The 19,540-nt window shown below is 36.7% G+C and overlaps 2 protein-coding genes across 2 annotated transcripts; one reads left to right on the forward strand and one right to left on the reverse strand.

The window, feature by feature from the left end:
- Positions 1-5,095: 5,095 nt before the first annotated feature.
- On the reverse strand, positions 5,096-8,936 carry LOC141459915 (uncharacterized). The gene has a single exon (XM_074139479.1). It carries the CDS (start codon positions 8,810-8,812, stop codon positions 5,096-5,098), a length of 3,717 nt encoding a protein of 1,238 aa, XP_073995580.1. The 5' UTR covers positions 8,813-8,936.
- A 1,519-nt stretch (positions 8,937-10,455) lies between these two features.
- On the forward strand, positions 10,456-12,996 carry LOC141459941 (matrix metalloproteinase-25-like). The gene has a single exon (XM_074139500.1). The coding sequence runs from the start codon at positions 10,515-10,517 to the stop codon at positions 11,856-11,858; it is 1,344 nt and encodes a 447-aa protein (XP_073995601.1). The 5' UTR covers positions 10,456-10,514; the 3' UTR covers positions 11,859-12,996.
- Positions 12,997-19,540: the final 6,544 nt, after the last annotated feature.

Below are 19,540 nucleotides of genomic sequence, written 5' to 3' on the forward strand. Positions count from 1 at the left end.
GCTGGATGTCTTATAAAAGAGAGGCTCACAACTGAAGTTGGCCATTTGATCACTAGACGGAGATGGGGTTAGTTATTAGAAGAGGCGATAAAAGGACACTTGCGGAGAAAAAGAGCATCATTCCAGTGAGAACAGTTGCCGAGCGAACATCGCTGACCAACAGCAGTATTCGATTTCTTCAGGCTGCAGGTTACTACGTTCTATCATCATCATGGAAGTGTTAGATTTGGAAGAGAGATATCAGTTTGACAATTCAATCGAGTGCATAGAATTGCATTCCCATCACCCATATGCTTCTTCAAAACTACTGCCAGGCGATGAAACACGCATTAGTGTACAACATCAAGATCTATATACGCTACCCAGTCAAAGTTTGCTCTACTTGGAAGGCAAGTTTTTAAAGGAAGACGGCTCTGCAGTTCCTGTTTCATCCAAATTGACCAATAATGCTTTTGCATTTCTATTTGATGAAATAAGATACGAACTAAGTGGAGTTGAAATAGATCGAGTAAAAAACCCAGGAATAGCTTGTACACTTAAAGGGTTGGTTTCGCTTAAGGCAGGCTGCCAGTATATTACAAACTGGGGCTGGTGCTATCCTCAAAGCGATGCTCTCAACATCACTTCAGCGGAAGGATGTTTTAATTTATGCATTCCGCTATCATCGCTGCTGGGATTTTGTGAAGATTACCAGAAAATTGTGATTAATGTTAAACAAGAATTGATACTTGTTAGAAGCAGACAAGATGGAAATGCCTATAAATTCAACAGATTGAATGAAGAACAAGCGGTGGAGAGGTGTAAAATTGAAATGGTGAAGCTTTGCTGGATGCTGCCCTATGTAACAGTCAACGAACATCAGAGATTGGCTCTTATGCGTCATCTTAAATCTACTAAGGTATTTGCTCTAAGTTTTAGAAGTTGGGAACTCTATGATTACCCTTTGTTGCCGCCCACTCAGAGGCAAATCTGGTCAGTAAAGACATCTAGTCAAATGGAAAAGCCCCGATATATCATTCTAGCTTTTCAGACCGGACGTGCTAATAATGTGGAAAGCAATGCTACTCACTTTGACCACTGTTCTATTTCAAATGTAAAACTTTATCTTAATTGTAAAGCTTTCCCCTACGGCGATTTGAATGTAGATTTTTCCTCTAACCGTTTTGCCATTCTATATCATATGTATGCTTCCTTTCAAATGTCATATTATGGAGAACAACTCTATCCTCTAAGTTCTTTACAAAATTTTAAAGAGAAAACACCCTTAATTGTAATAGATTGTTCTAAACAGTGTGAATCTATTAAATGTGGCCCGGTAGATGTTAGATTGGAATTTGAATCAAAAGAAATGTTCCCGCCCAACACCACTGCTTATTGCCTTATTATTCACGACAGAGTGGTAGAATATAATCCTTTGACAGGTATTGTACGTCGTATGGTATAAGAAGGCTTGAAGAGCTAGTTCAGTGTTCAGTATGGCTCAAACAGGCATGCTGATAGCTGACTTCCAGTGCTTTGTAGACAGTGTAGGAGGTTATATTGTTAAAGAGCTTTCTCTATTAGACTATAATTTTCAATCAGTCAGACACTGGATATTCAAGCCACCTGTCCAACATAAACAATGTGAAAAAAGTAGAAGAACCAATTATTGGTTAGAAAATTATTATCATAAAATTAAATGGAATGACGGGGATATTGAATATGAAATGATTCGAGATATTTTCAAAGTAGTATAAATTTGGGCATACGAGGACGTTTTTCTGCGTCGGGATCGACGAACGCGCAACGCGTCATCATGACATCACAAGCCACACCCCTCATCCTAATTTTGTGGTCCAGATGGACGAGGGGTTAGGAGTGTGACGTCATAATGACGTCACAATACGTCAAAATGACGCAAATTAATAGAGGTATTTTCCTCCTACGTCACAAGGAACGCAAGTCCTACGTCACAAGGTATACCCCCCTCACCCTTTATTAGTGCTAGAGTGTGTGTGTGTGTGTGTGTGTGTGTGTGTGGATGCACGAGGAGCGCGCATGCATTCTTATCCCAATTTTATTTAACAAGGATCATACCACACAAAACCGATCTTTTTGTGTCTACATTATTATTGATACACCTTGACCGTCTACCTGTTAAATCAAGGACATATCCTGTGTACATCCACCTCTCTCTCTCTCTCTCAATCTCTCTCTCTCTCTCTCTCTCTCTCTCTCTCTCTCTCTCTCTCTCATTAAAGGGTGAGCACATCCTATGTACTGTTGTAAGATTAGATGGTAGATGGGACGGGACCTATACCCCAAGGCACCGCAGCCACAGAAGACTTATTGTGCCAGTCCCTTCTTAGTTCTAGTAGGCGAACCCTCCCCTCCTAAAGAGGTCAAGGACTTTCCCTACTAGTTGTTTTTGCGCTACTATCTCCTTCGGCCTCAACGTTCCAAAGGTTTCATAGCGCAAACTTTCGATTGCAACGCAATCGAACAACAGGTGAGAGGCCGTTTCCTCCTCTTCCTGACATAATCTGCACAACGGCTCCGAGCTGATAAGCCCCACCTTGCGCAGATGCTTCTTGAACCTACCGTGCCCCGTGAATAGGCCTGTAATCAGAGTAATCTGATTTCTGCCCAAACACAGGGTCTCTTTGGATCTTTGCTTACACAGCCAAGGCATCAAAGTCTTGCTGTGTTTAACCCCAGGACACATCACCCAGTTCTTTTCGTGCTCCCTCCAGATCCAATCTCTGAGAGCCGCGCGAACCGAACCCCTGGTGATCCCCAGGACAGGCTCTGGACCGATGAAAGGAGTGTTAGCCCCATTCCTGGCCAGATAATCAGCTTTTTCATTCCCTTCAATACCCACATGACCCGGCACCCATTCCAACCGAACTTTGTTGTGCCGCGCCAGTAGTTCTAGGGCCTTCCTGCATTCCCAGACCAGGGAAGAGGTGATTCTGAAGGATACGAGAGCCTTCAGTGCAGCCTTGCTGTTCGAAAAGATGCGAATCTCCCTATTTCTAGGTTCCATCCGCAGGTTTTCCTCAGCACATATTTTAATAGCAAAAACCTCGGCCTGGAAGACTGTGGCGTATCTCCCAAGAGATCTCTCAATGAGTACCTCGGGTTTAACCCCATACACTCCAGACCCAGTCCCACAGTCCATCTTGGAGCCATCGGTAAACCAAATGCCTCCCTTCCGGTACTGATCCGTCCAGTTTACCCTCCATTCAGTCCTCGGTTTAATACACACCTGAAAAGGAGTCTCGAAACTGTATTTAGGGCAGATACTGTCCCCTGCCATGTCAATAACCGGCCCAGGGTCGACCTTATCTGAAATAATCATATGGCCAATGCAGGAACTTATACGCCTCCATTGCCCATTGCTCGCCATTCTGTACGCACTGGCCCTTGCCTCCGCCTGAATAACATATTGAAGCGGAGCCAACCCCAGAAGTACCTCCAGCGCCGCAGTAGGGGTGCTACTAAAGGCCCCCGTGATCATCAGACAGGCCAGTCTCTGCACCCTTGCTAGAGCCTTAATTGCCGTCTGTTGTTCAGTCTTCCTCCACCACACCACTGAACCGTAGGTGATGATAGGTATGACTGTACGTGTATAGAGCCAGTGGGTCATCTAAAGACAAACTCGAAGCCCAATACAAAACTGTTGTAAGATAATATGTAATAAAAAAAAAAAATGCATGCACGAGGGGCGCGCATCTGTCCTTATCCCAATTATTAATTTTTTTTTTTTTTTTTTTGTAAATTATTAATAATACACCTTGACCTTGTGTCTGCTAAATCAAGGACATATCCTGTGTACATCTATCAGCACATATTTAAGAATAATAGTATAACGGGGTTATGATTAAATAATAAAAAACAAAATTTGTACCTTTTTGTTTTTAATCTTATAGAACTATTATTTGTACATCATCATCATCATCATTGTAACACCTCAATAAAAGGCGAACGCATTTTTTTATATATACATGTTTTATTTCATCTAGTTTACAAGCAAAGTATATACAACGCTATTTATGTAAAACTAAAATTATTTACCTTTTTAGACAAAAACACTTCGATGTAATTACAATGGTAAAGTTTATCTAATTTGCTAATAATATTAAAACATAAACTAGAGATATGACAGCATTTGCACGTATCAGGGCCCTCCAAACACTTCGGAGTGGACCAAACACAATTCAAATAGTGGAAGTTTTATAATCGCTTTTTTGCACAAATGTCCGCGATAATGTTTCTAATTCCTGTAGTTTAACGTATAATAGCATAAAATCAAGGGCATTCTCCTTACTATCTGTTAAGCTGGAGAAATCCTGTTGAAACTGGTGATAGAAAGGGTGTGACATGACAAGCTTCCATTCTTCCATTTTGTTACCTTTTTAAATAACGATCGTAATACAACTGAACACACTTGTGGTGTAGGTGGGCTAACTATGGGTGGGGGAGATGTTCCACGCTAAATAGTGAGGTTGTAATGCAATTAAAGCACCAAAATAGTTTGTTACAAATAATACTGGATAGAAGAAGATTACCATTGTTTGTGCACATGGTGGTGCAGTAAGAATGCCAGAAAATGCCGCTAGGAGGCGGTGTGAGCAAGTTACAACATTGAACACAAAAATTATAATTGGAATTGCTATCGGTCAATAATATGTCATTATTAGTAATATTATGGGAAAGAATGTTAAGTTTTTTATAATAACACATTTTAATAGTTATTCTAATCGATTTAAAATGTTGTAAAAATAAAGAAGTATTATCTGGAAAACAATACGATATAGCAATATAATCTGACACAGACATGCGTTTACCAGCATTGAATTCGATATTTTCAAAACAATACAAATCGATAATACATTGTTTATAAGTATCTATACAATAATAGGAGTATTCATCGATTAATTTACATTTAATAGTTTTGGGTATTTCCAATAGGGAAATATCACTTCTACTATTTACAGACTTACATATTTCAATCATACTTATATCTAACAGTGAAATTGGTTGGAAATACCTCTCATCATCACATGTAAAGCGTAAACATAGATTGGCTAAAGTGTGCATGTTGTTGTTGTTGTTATGTGTCTAGCCGATAGTGACCAAACGGAAGCGTGTTTATGCCATCGCCTAAAATAAAACGTTTATCATCAAGCGAGGATAAACTCATTTTATTGCAATCAAAGGTGAATAGTTGATGTTTTTTAGATAGTATAGTTTTAAACGAGGAATATAGAACACAATCTCTATTATGTAAGATATTTAAATAGTCAGAAAATGTGATCTTATTAACGGCACTCCGTTTGATACCTTTCACCTTCTTTATAATTCCTCGTTTAAATATTCTAAGGCTATACATTTTCGGCCTTAATGCAACCACCTCTTCAATGGGATCACCACCAGTCTCATCGGAAAATTTACCCAACACCTTCTTATTATGATTTGAAAAACATTTGTGTGTAGGCGGGTAGTTGGAAGTGTCAAAGTGTGCTTTTAATACTATTAGATCCTCATAGACATCGTCGGTTTCAATTTTATAAAGATATGAGTCTGTGTCGGAATAGAGGAGGGTTAATGCTTTAGGAGTATAGTATTTTAACATGACCTGGTAATGGAAATGATACATGTAATGTTTGGAAAGTTCTAAAATGGAAAATCCAACGTAAATGGGCCGATCAAAGTAAATGGACTCTTTATGCAGATGAACAGCAATAACGTTTTCATTAAAGATTGTTCGATCCTTAAAGTTTGCTCTTCTTGACAGCTTGAGCAACGCTTGTTCAGACGTGACAATCTTAATAGATAAACGCTTCCTCTTGTTTTCAATACATTTACCAAAAACAGAATTGTTCATTAACTTATAGAAATCCTTTTCAAAATCATTTCTAGCCGCCTTTCTAAGGCTGGTGTTGAGTTCAATGTAGGGTTTAAGCCAGGGGGATTGATTAAATTTTAATATTCTATGCACTCGTTTAAGTACAACCCCCATGGATAGAGCCTGTTTTAAATTTCTATAGTGTATCATATAATGGTGTTTGTCGTCCAGCGTGGTATAGAGTTTTTTATTGTGATGATGTGGTAGTGGTGGAAACTGAGCGAAATAGTCATGTAAGTGTGTAGGTATGTGTAGATCAACCTCTAGAATAAACCCAATATCGCTGTCATCAGGAATGGTGGTTATGTCGATGGTCTGTTCTCCTTCGACCCAGTCAAACCCACCAATCGGGAGGTACTGTGACATTGAAAACCCGTAGAGATTGTTAACATCTATGTAAAGAATATAGTTGGTTGGTTGGGTAGCGTCGTAGTCGGGTAAGTAGGGGTTATTGGCTTTAGCATGTCTTGTTACACAAGAAGTGATGCCTCCTCTAATCTCTGATTCGATCATGAGCAGTTTGTCATAATCCGTTAGAAGATCCAATTTAACTTTTGTACACTTTAAACATGCATCAAATGCCAGGCCAGGTGTTGTAAAATACCAACTAGGATCAATGTAGTAGATAGACTCACAAACCTGTCGAAATTGTTCAAATATGTCGCTTAAGAGAATTATGTCAGTTGTCAGATACAATTCTGTGTACTCCCGAAGTGTATTCATGTGGAATGAGGACCAAACCTTTTGTGCGTGCTGGTAATCACTATCGGATATGGGCTCATCGGTTAAATCGTTAAAGAAATAGCGTTTAGCTGGTAAGGCTCGTTCATCCATTCTCTCCATACCCGTCATATAGGCGTATGGAAAAACGCCCTTTCTAAGTAGTAACTGTCTCTGGTCATTGTTGGGAAATTGTTTCTCCATTTGTGGGTATTCCGTCAAGTTATTTATAAGATGTTCCAAAGTATCCGGTAGAAACCGGTATGTATCCAAAAAGCGAAGCCATATGGATGGGCAATCGGAAAACTTTTTCGAAAAACTTATATACTTCTCTTCGGAATTTGGTATTACCCACACATCTCCCGGATCAACACCTAAAGTCAATATAATCGGATGAGCATCATATCCGCTAAGGTTATGCATGTAGATTGGAATGAAATTCGGCAATTGTACTCTGAGGTTGCAGCAATTATGGGCCACGCAGATGAAGTCACCCGTAAGGTGATCATGATGGTGAACTCTCTTCTCTAACCCGTTGAACGCCTGTTCACAAATGCCACAATGTGTGGCATTAGCAATATCCTCCTGTTGTTGGTGGGATAGTGCGTTCATTGGAATGATCACCTTATACAGGGCTTCCACATCTTTAACAACGGAATGTAAATATTCCATAAATTGCTGGACCGCATCATCGCCCGTATATAGGAAAATGTCCTTTTGATAGCTGGCTAGCGTAGAGACCACCTTAGCCCCCACACTGCAAACCTGGTGTTTATGTGTTTGTCTGGACCATGATGTGGATGAACATCCGGGTGCGCTGTGTACGGGTAAAAGTAGACACTCAAAGTCTGCATAGATAACTATGGGTATGTGTTGTTTATGGTGATAGTTTGTAAAGTGTAATTGTGTATTTTCCGTGGGCATGCGAATGTGACATGGTTTGTGTTGATTACAGAAAAGTTGATGGGCGGCTAATCGTTCCTCGGCTGCTTTCCCATCCACTGTTCTATAATCACGAGTGAATGATTTAAAGCATCGTTTACACATAACAACACCACCATGATGGTCACTAAGTTGGGAAGATGTAAGCCGTGAGAGATTTTTTATTAGGCAATAATGAGAGGTATTTAAATCACGAAGAAATAAAAGGTCAAAGTGTTCTACAGCCGCTAAATTCGAACTAATCATCAGAGGAAAAACCTGCTTCTCCTTCTCGGTTAGAGAATAAACATTAACCGGTACATTATTATCTTTCTCAAACCTAAGTATATCTTTTAAAGGTGTGGGAAAGGAAATATTATCGAAATTATAATAGTGATTAAGTTTTCTATACATGGTTATACGGTGGGGTTTCTCCAGTTGACGAGATAGAATGGCGTATTTAAAGCAGTAATCATCAGTATTGCGTATATTGACAATTGCTTCTTTATTGGCTATTTTCTTTGGTAAAGGAATGTACGCTCTTCCACCTAAAGGGCGATATTTAGTCAATCGGAGGACAAGGGAATCTACGGAATGTAATTTCCAACCTGATCCACTAGTTTCAAATTCCTGTAGTTCGCGCAAAAGTTTTGCAAAACTTCTTTGAAGGTAGTGAATTAGGTTGGTGCTAGCGTCGATAATCTCTATCGAGGTTTTAAAATTTCCATCCGTATATTGTTCAAGATCAGAATTCCTATATCGACTATAAACACATTCTAGGAAGATGGATGATTTAAAGGTCAATAGATCTTCTCTGGCTTTAAGTAAATACTTTAATAGTACCCCTTGTTTATCTTGTAAAAATAGCACAGGGTCTTTTATATTATTAGTATTTTTAATGCATATATTCTGAGCCGATCTATTTAAAGCGGTAATCACCACACCATCCTGTAAAGGAACGGATAATAGGCGATATTTCTTTTGATTTTGTACATTCCCGCCTCTAGTCCTAACTGGGGGTGTTGTTGTTGTATCATCATCACATGCAGTACAATCTGAAGAGACATGATTTAATAATGACACCAAATTGGGTAATATACTAGCACAGATTGGACATTTCCTGGGTGAACATGTCAAAACATGTGTCTTTAAGGTGAGCAAAGTGCGGAATATACTACCACATTTGGGGCATTTCTTTGGCGAACATGTCGCAACATGTCTCTTTAAATCGTACGGTCTGGAGAAACTTTTCCCACATTTAACACAGGACGGATTAGACATAATGAACTTACAAAATAAAACTAATCTTTGGTCACCTTCTTCTTCTTCTGCTTCTTCTTCGCCGGTTCCTCCTCCTGTTGTTGTTGATGTTGTTTAGATGCTTCGAATGATATCATGTAACACTTGCTTGTCTTGCTTATCCCCTTATAAATAAGGGACAAATCACCATCTTAAAAGAAAAATTATTTTAACTACATAGGTAAGAAAAAAGTAAAAATATATAAAAAAAACATTTTAAATACCTCTATAATTTTGTATATCTTCCTCAGTGAAAGAGGTTAAATATCGTTTTGGCAAAAAAACTGCTGTCGGTGTATCATCATTATCGTATAGCAAGACAGATATTGCAGGACCAAATTTGGTTTTCTCCACTCTAACAAAAGAGGAGATCAAATAAGGTCTATCAACCTCCAATTCTGATAATTTTTTGTAAGTTCTGTTGTGGCTTGTTGAAGGATGTTGCAATTTTTTTAACAATTCATCGCTCATTCTAGAAAAAATGTTTTTTGTTTTTGAAAAAAAAAAAAAAAGAAGTTAAAAAGCAACAATCAAAAAAATGTTAAACTTAATTACCTGGTTCTTAAATGATGAAAAAATCAAATGATGTACTGCATGTAGTAATACATAAGAGCTACTGGATGAACCCTCACAACTATTCACCGATTTTATATACTGCGCTCGAGAGAGAGGGGGAGAGATATGGGAGGCCTGAAGGTAACACAACCAATTACAAACTTAAGGAAAATTTTTTTAAAAAAAAAAGCGCGCGAGAAAGATATCATTTCCTACGGCGTCATAGATCTTATTGCAATAGAGATAGCCTTCAGTATGTCGCAGGATAACTCATTGCACCTTCTAACTGACCATGTTAATAATTATCATCAAATTAAACGTATAATAATTATTCTGCACTTTTTTTTTTTTATGTATGATTGACAATGGTAAGATATCTATTTCTATGAATGATTGACACTTGTAAGATATTTATTTCTATGAATGATTGACAGTTGTAAGATATCTATTTCTACGAATGATTGACAGTTGTAAGATACCTATTTCTTAATATTTTTTGGCATTATGTAAGTGTTTATATAATTAACGAGTGTGTTGTTTTTCCTTGTGCGACAATAATATTTGTTAATGTCCAATAGATGTGATAACACCCACAATTAGTATGTCAGTTTTCTACATATGATTGACAGTTGTAAGGTATCTATTTCTAACTATTTTTTGACATTATAAATATAAATAACGTATGTGATGTTTTTTTTTTTTCCTTATGCGAAAATAATTTTTTTAATGTCTAATACACTTGATAACACCCTCAATTAGTGTGTCAAGTTTGTGTGAATCACCCAACATACACGCGTCGTTTGTGTGTCACTCAGCTCATCACCTCAAGGTCAGTACATAACGTGATCTTGTGCGGTTAACAGAGAGAGTAATGATGAAAATGGGTGCTTTATTATTTACCATCTTTCTCTTTTTAAATGATTTAATTAGCGCATATAATCCTTCTACGATTGAATATTTACGAAAGTTTGGTTATTTAAAAGGTGAAAATACTACTATTAGTGATAATGAAGTGAAAAATGCTGTAATCATATTACAGGAAAAATATCATTTACCAATAGACGGAATGGAAAATTCACAAACGTTAGATGTGATTAATGCACGAAGATGTGGTGTTGTGGATAATTTTATGCCCTTTATGGTGGATTCTAGTACAACTAAATGGAGCAATAATACTCTAACTTGGTACATATATCCTCCACAGTATTCTCAAGTAGCAGAACGGGCGTTTTCCGTTTGGTCAAAACATGCCAACCTATATTTTATACGATCGGTTAATTCACCAAATATCTCTATTGCTTTTGTTCGCGGAAAACATCTATGTATTACAAGTAAAACCACCTATTGTTATGCAGCTTTTGACGACAAAGGTGGGGTGTTAGCTCATGCTGAATATCCTAGTACAGATAAGGACACAGCAGAGATACATTTTAATCAGGCTAGCAAATGGCACCTCGATTTAACGATTCCCGCAACAGGAAACGATGCTTCGTCCTTATTCTGGGTATTAGTTCACGAGATTGGTCACGCCCTCGGGTTACGTCATTCTAATAACAGAAAAAGTGTTTTATACCCCTATTATGGGTTTCCGAATGTTTCTACATTTGCTGAACTAGATCTATATCAGGAGGAAATCCATGCTATACAATTCTTATATGGAAAACCTTTGCCGCCTTCACCACCGCCGCCTCCATCAACAACAAAAAGACCATCGTCTCCACCATCACCACCACCAATACAGCCATACCTGGACGTATGTCATTATATGAAAAGAATTGATGCATTTTTGGTGGTTAATAAACGTTTGCTTTTGTTTTATAGACATTATGTGTGGGTAATTCCACTACAACAGACACTTCGTTTACAAAGAGATTACACACATCCCATGTACATAAACAGGTGGTTAAAATTTCTGCCAACAAATTTTATACGCGTGTCGGCCATATATCAACGACCAAACAATGATATTATTATGATTGCTAACAATCAAATGTATATATTTAACTACCCTCACCTTCATCTTATCGCTCAATCTAACATCCATTCAGTGTTGTCAAGAAGTGAGGGCAGCGGTGATGTCATAAACGCTATTCTACATTCAAATAGAGGTAGTACTTACATAATCTATAACAGATCATTTGTGAATAAAATGAACGAATGCGGGGGTAGTTTGGTTACTAGCACCTTTATCGGCGATGTTTCACATCTATTTCCAGGCATACCCCGTAATGTTAAAACAGCCTTCCAACACACGAATGGTCGTTTATATTTTAAATCTAATGATTTATTTTATAGTTATAATGATTTTATTGACAGCGTCAGTGAGACAATAGAAGATCCCTCGGTTTTATTTAATATCGTCTGTAATCAAAACACCATATTACAGCAACTTCAAAAACTATTGAACAAGTTGACCATGAATCTGCAGTTGGAGGAGGAAGCGGAAGAAGAAGAGGAAGAAGAAGAAGAATAGAGTTTTGCTCAATATGGTGAAAACAGCAGGTGTTATTAGCTTCTGCAATCGAATAACTTATATCCCTGGTTAAACCTTTTGCCAACTAGGTATTAAATTGTGCTGAAATTTAACTAACAAATTTATATATTTGATTTTTTCAATTATAGCTCCCAATTGATTACTCTGTAATGATTTCATTGACAAACTTTTTATCAAACGTGTATATTGTAATCTTGTTTACATCCGTTAATAGATTGTTGATTCATCACACAAAACTAGAAAGCCTATTTTACCTAAATTAGATATTACTTTTGATAAAATTATATGATGAGGATTTTGTATGATAAATAAAACATTATGTCATTTAGAACGTACTTTTTTATTGTATCACCTGTGGAAACAAAATAATTTCCCAATTAATATAATAGAGACAAACATACTTTAGTTTTATTTTACTAGATTATCCTCTCTCACCATATGGGTGTACTAATGAGAGCGGTGATTTTGGCGGCGGGGGTCCACGCTGTGTATAAATAACAAACATAATTAGGAAAACTAGAAACAAACACATATTTCAGCTTTAACCATTGTTAGAAACACTCACATAAACGGCACCAACAAGCCCAAACATGCTGAACACCTCCTTGGTGGTGTCCAGCTGGCTGGAATGAAAATGAGTGCTCCGCACCTGGAGCACATATACTGTGCAATCATATGTTTGCTAATATTAGTAACTATTTGTTGGAAGTTTATAATAATAATATCAGAGGTACTTACAGTTGCCATTCTAGTCCCATCCATCTTTTATATTTACTATCATCCTTGCTTGCTTGCTTTTATATACACCTTATCAATGTAGACAACAACATGTCCCACTAATACCCTGTCAGTGAAGACACTTTTCCTGATATGTGCAATTGCTGTCATATGTCTAGTTTTTATTTCATCTAGTTTACAAGCCAAATAGATAGATAGATAAGTCTTTATTAATTTCCACAATATTACAAAACTACTTAAACAAGTGCATAAGACAGACTCAATGGCCTAACCCGTCTGAGGAGTCTTATCAATTTACCTTAACAAACCAAAACATATCCTAAAACATAAATGCAATATAATAATAATAATAGAAATAAGATTAAAAAAAAAAAAGAAAACAAAAAGAAAACAAATAAAAACAAAAAGAAAACAAATAAAAACTAAAAATATTTTGTACCTCTTTGATGTAGATAATTAATAAGTAATATAAATTGAAAAGTAATATTTGATAAGTAATATTACTGTTATATATTTAATAAATTTACAAGCCAAATATATACAACGCTATTTATGTAAAACTAAAATTATTTACCTTTTTAGACAAAAACACCGATGTAATTACAATGGTAAAGTTTATCTAATTTGCTAATAATATTAAAACACAATTTAAATAGCGAAAGTCTTTATAATCGCTTTTTTGCACAAATATCTACGATAATGTTTCCAATTCCTGTAGTTTAACGTATAATAGCATAAAGTCAACTGCATTCTCCTTACTATTTGTTAATTTGAAGAAATCCTGTTGAAATTGGTGATAGAAAGGGTGTGACATGCAAATGTCTGCGATAATGTTTCCAATTCCTGTAGTTTAACGTATAATAGCATAAAATCAAGGGCATTCTTCTTACTATTTGTTAAGCTGGAGAAATCCTGTTAAAATTGGCGATAGAAAGGGTGTGACATGACAAGCTTCCATTCTTCCATTTTGTTGCCTGTCTAAGTCGTGATCGTAATACATCTGAACACACTTGTGGTGTAGTTATAAAAACAAAAAAAAAAAAAAAGAACAAATTTTGTTTTTTATTATTTAATCATAACCCATTTTACTAACATTCTTAAATAGATATACACGGGACATGTCCTTTGATTTAGCAGGCACAAGGTCAGGGTGTATTATTAATTATGTACACAAAAAGATCGGTGTTATTTATCTAAAAAACGTTATTCCCCAACCTTACTCCAGATAACACACTATTATTATTATTTCATCATTTTACAAATTTTTTACAACAGTACATTATCTATTTCTAAGTATATTTGTCATTATGTAGTTATTTAAATAATTATTGTTATACGGCGTCATAGATCTTAATGCAATAGAGATAGCCTTCAGTATGTCGCAGGATGACTCATTGCACCTTCTAACTGACCATGTTAATAGTTATCATCAAATTAAACACAATAATTATTCTGCACTCTTTTTTTTTTATTTTTATTTTTTTTTTTTTGTATGATTGACAATCGCCCAACATACACGCGCGGTTTGTGTGTCACTCAGCTCATCACCTCTAATTTATCTAAAACAAATTTCATTTATTGCCATATTCGAAAGGAATAAAGGATTTATAGAATTTTTCACTTCGTATAGGAAAGATTTTAAGGACTTCAGATAAAACACGACACTCTTAGGACTTCAATTCAATGGAGGAGAGCGGGTCGTTGAATCTGCTTCATGGATAGCATAGCAATCTAAAATCTTACCTATATGAAGACGTTATTCTCCAACCTTACTACAGATAACACATTATTATTATTATTTCATCATTTTACTATAGTTTTTTTTTTTTTACAACAGTACATAGGATGTACACAGGAGTTTTTTATTATTTAATCATAACCCCGTTATACTATTATTCTTAAATATGTGCTGATAGATGTACAAAGGATATGTCCTTGATTTAGCAGACACAAGGTCAAGGTGTATTATTAATAATTTACAAAAAAAAAAAAAAAAATTAATAATTGGGATAAGGACAGATGCGCGCCCCTCGTGCATGCATTTTTTTTTTTTATTACATATTATCTTACAACAGTACATAGGATGTGCTCACCCTTTAATGAGAGAGAGAGAGAGAGAGAGAGAGAGAGAGAGAGAGAGAGAGAGAGAGAGAGAGAGAGAGAGAGGTGGATGTACACAGGATATGTCCTTGATTTAACAGGTAGACGGTCAAGGTGTATCAATAATAATGTAGACACAAAAAGATCGGTTTTGTGTGGTATGATCCTTGTTAAATAAAATTGGGATAAGGATGCATGCGCGCTCCTCGTGCATCCACACACACACACACACACACACACACACACACACACACACACACACACACACACACACACACACACACACACACACACACACACGAACACACACACACACACACACTCTAGCACTAATAAAGGGGGAGGGGGGTATACCTTGTGACGTAGGAGGAAAATACCTCTATTAATTTGCGTCATTTTGACGTATTGTGACGTCATTATGACGTCATTATGACGTCACACCCCTAACCCCTCGTCCATCTGGACCACAAAATTAGGATGAGGGGTGTGGCTTGTGACGTCATGATGACGCGTTGCGCGGTCGTCGATCCCGACGCAGAAAAACGTCCTCGTATGCCCAAATTTATACTACTTTTCAAGTTTATTGATTGTAATTATAAATTTGTGTTTGTTAAGGGTTATGAAAAAAAGATTTCTTTTGCAAAATCTGTACAGTTGTTGTGTAATTAATTTAGAAGATTATGACTGTTCAAAACTTGATTCATTAGAAACAGCAGGAAATCAGTGTATTATACACAATACTTGTAAAGAGAAATGTACGCAATATCAAATTAAAGCCATCAATTGCTGGCTCAACGGTAAGTTTGGTTGGAATGAGACGGAAATATTTTTGCCTTGAAGAACGAATGTGGTCACTGGCGAATGCATTGAGTTGCACACAAACCTGAATGTTGGTCACTGGCGGGGTGTAAAATCCCCGTAAACCATGAATGGATTTGTGCAGATTCTGTACAATGTATGAATGCGATTGATGCAAGGCAGCTAAAATTCCAACAACCATTAAAATAAACTGATTCGATAGCAAAACATTTCTTATTTATTTCACTATAATGTACTAATTAGAAATTAAATATTTTATTTGTATTTGAAGTTGATTTTTAAGTTTTTATATTTTTCTTTAGGTATGTATCTTTTTAAGTTTTATTTCATTAAATGTATTAAGTTAAATTATTGCTTTATTTTTCAATTATTCCTTTTATTATTATAAAATTATTTAAAAAAAATAAAAAAGTAAAAAAAAATAAAAACTTCCTCGATGACCTCCACCTTGACGTGGTGAGGAAGCTTAAGGCGGAAGCCGAACTAAGAAGGGGCGCATATACAAAATTTATTTAGTTAAAAAAAAAAAAGAAAAAACTAAGCTGCAGCTTGTGCACGTTGAGGATATGACAATGGTATGAGTCATCATTATTTTTCCTTGCCTGTTCAAACATGTTGTGCAAGCGTGTTAACATTTTTTAAAAAGTAAGTTTTTAAGTCTACAAACATTCAAAGTTTTATTATTTATAAAGCAATAAAAGCTAATAAAGGCAAAGTTCAGTTTCAAAAATATTGTTTTTTCTAAGAAACATATATGAAGTTAACGGACAGGTTGAGTCCTGCATCAAAGGTGGGAGGTATGATTCACCTAAGAGAGAGAGATACTTGCAAGAGAGAGAGAGGGAAGACAAGCGCGCAATTCTATTGGATAACTATAAGTGATGTCATAGAGGGGGCTACATCCGTAACGGTAGAGTAGTGAAGCTTGTAAGGTAATTCGTCATTCGTTGCCCACAGCTCGAGAGGTTAACTTCATACTTCAAAGGTAAGTAATAATACTTTTTTTTTATTGAAACAATATTTTGATAATGATGTGATAATATTCTTCTTTCAGATGTCTAAGTTGGCAAGCTTTTTGAATGATGTGAATACAAGGTCTGCGGGCATTGGCAAATTATCAGATCTAAGAACCGGATACTCATACGAAGTGAAGCAATTCGAAAGAATCAACACTAAATTTGGAGATGCCATCGTTGCCCATTTACATTATATTGGCCCGACAATGGACTACCCAACGAGGATCTTCCTTCCACGCAGATTTGCGGCAGTGATAACTGATGAAATGGTGGAAGATTACCAACAATCAAAGAAAAAACTGTTAATAATGTACAAAGGCTTTAATAATGGAAGATATGACATAGAATTTAAATAAAATTTATACTGTGAAATAAATGTTATTATTTTACTTGTATACTTCCGTTAAATAAAAATAAAATGTTTTAATTAATGTTTGCTCATTCTTATTTTTCCTTTTTACACTTAAAATTACAGGAAAGTTTTATGGGGTTAAGGTGCAAGTTGAGCAATATTAAGCCATATACAAATTATGTGATAAATAAAAAAAGGAAATTAAAACTTATTTATATTTTATTAAAAAGTTCAAAGTTCAATTTACTTTTAACTTCATAATAACAAAAAACGGTTAAAGCGAAAGAGGCAGCTGGCTACATGTCCAGACTTGTTGGAGCATGTTCAGGTAATCACACATATTGAGACTACACCGATATGTTCATACAGGTTTGTATAATTGGTAAACTGAAATAATAAGATATATGAAAGTTCAAAGTTCAATTTACTTTTAACTTCATAATAACAAAAAAACGGTTAAAGCGAAAGAGGCAGCTGGCTACATGTCCAGACTTGTTGGAGCATGTTCAGGTAATCATACGTGTCATCCTATTGAGACTATAGGAAGGGAAGGGGGGGGCTTGCTACAGAGACCTGTCCAGAGAGGCAATCAGTTGGAAAAAAAGATGCAATTCTATTGGCTAGTTAGAGTGTGACGTAATTGTGGTGGGGGGTTAATGCTAGTATCGCAGTCCAAATGCCAGTTCGGGTTTAGTTTTCAGTGAGTGTAGGTCGCGTCATCAGCAGCGGAAGCAGTCCAGGTGGAGGAGGTAAGTAAATAGTTTTTTTCTATTACCTAAAGTGAGGTTATCCATTTTTATTTAAGTTCAATATTTTTGTGATAGTGGGGGTAATTTAAATTTAAAAAAAATTCTTGGTAAGGGGGGTTAGATTTTTAAAAAATAATTCCAAGTTAAAACATAAGAGAACATTCAAAACTAGAGTAAGCGAGACTACCACAGTGGCCGACTGGTGCAGATGACGTGTCTACCAGCACGAAGGTTGTAGGATCGAATCCCAGGTAAGTAAAAATAATTAAAATAAAAAAAATTCACCCTCCTGTCTATCAATTGGCGAGGGGGAGGAGGTATGTTACATTGGCTGGTACGAGGTCCGCCATCTTGTGATCTACAGCTGGTATGAGGTCTGCCATCTTGTGGTCAACAGCTGGTACGAGGTCCGCCATCTTGTGTACTACAGCTGTTCGAAGAGACGCCATCTTGTAGGAGGAGCTTAGGAGGCCAACGTATACGATGACCTAGGGGTGGTGGGAGTGGAGGGGGTAAAGGTAGGTGTCATGTGATAGGAGTAGGACTAGGGTGGGGGTAAAGGGATGTCGTCGAATACGAGGATTGGTCAATTAAGAAGGGTGGGGGTAGGAGTGGGGGTAAAGGTGGTGTCATCGAATTCGCTGATTGGTCGATTAAAAGGGTGGAGTGGGGGAAGGGGCGTGGCCTAAAGCCCTTGTCGAGTTCGATGATTGGTCAATAAGGTGGGGTGGGGGGCGTGGCTTAAACCCTCGACGAAATCGATGATTAGTCAATAAGGAGGGGTGGGGGTAGGGTTAGGGGAAAGGGGTGGGAGGGAAGGGGATGGCCGCCATTTTGTATTTTAGGTGTGCCAGAACCGCCAAATCATATCTACTGATATAACTTTTTTTATTAGAACTTTTTTTTTTGTTTGTGCCGGCCAATCACCAAATTTTAGCCATTTAGCTCAAAATTTGAAAAATTGAAGAAGTTATTATGGATTTAAAGTGGCTGTACCAACTTGACGGTAGTTGGACACGCGATTTCGCTTGTCTTTAATATTTTTCAAAATTTCTATTTGCTATTCTCTTTGGCCTTCGGTTTGCCGGCGATTCACCGAGTTCCATCGTTTGTGCCGCCTTGTTAACTGGGACTATCGCATGTCAGGTAGGTCTGCCAACTTTTTATTTTTTGAGTTGTTTGAAAAAAATTTTTACCATTCGTTGGTGCCGCGTTTGTGCCGGCCATTCACCAAATGTCAGCCATTTAGCTCAAAAATAAAAAAGTTATTAAGTAGTTAATGAGGCCATATCAACTAGACGGAAGTTGGACATGCAATTACGCTTCTCTTTAAGATTTTTCGAAATTTCCATTTTCATTCTCTTTAGCATTATTATCCGAAATATTTGCATGTAAAGTTGGTATGACCACTTTTTATTTTTTGAGTTTTTTGAAAATTCCTTTTTGTCATTCGTTTGTGACGTGTTTTTGCCGGCGCTTCAGCTTGTTTCATCGTTTGTGCCGCATTATTAGCCGAGATATTCGCAGGTCAATTTCGTCTGGCCACTTTTTATTTTTTGAGTTTTTTCAAAATTCCTTTTTGCCATTTTCTTTTTCTTCGTTTGTGCAGGCGATTCACGATGTTTCGTCGTTGGTACCGTAATAAAAAAGAAGTTATTATAGAATAACTGTTATTGACATACTGACGGCAGCAGCGCATCTCTACGTAACTAAAGTATCTAACCGCCATCATAAACCAGCGGCTGTATGGTTTATATTTACCCATCAATACTTATCTAATTCAGCAAATAATAATAGTTTTCTTTTACCTACAACTTTACAAATCACTATTTGAATAATATCGAAAGTTTTTTCGTTTGTGCCGCCATACCAAGCGAGATATTAGCG

The sequence above is a fragment of the Rhodnius prolixus genome, unplaced genomic scaffold, assembly GCF_049639745.1.
Source record: "Rhodnius prolixus isolate KJV_2025 unplaced genomic scaffold, Rpr scaffold_29, whole genome shotgun sequence".
Classification (NCBI taxonomy): Eukaryota; Metazoa; Arthropoda; class Insecta; order Hemiptera; family Reduviidae; genus Rhodnius; species Rhodnius prolixus.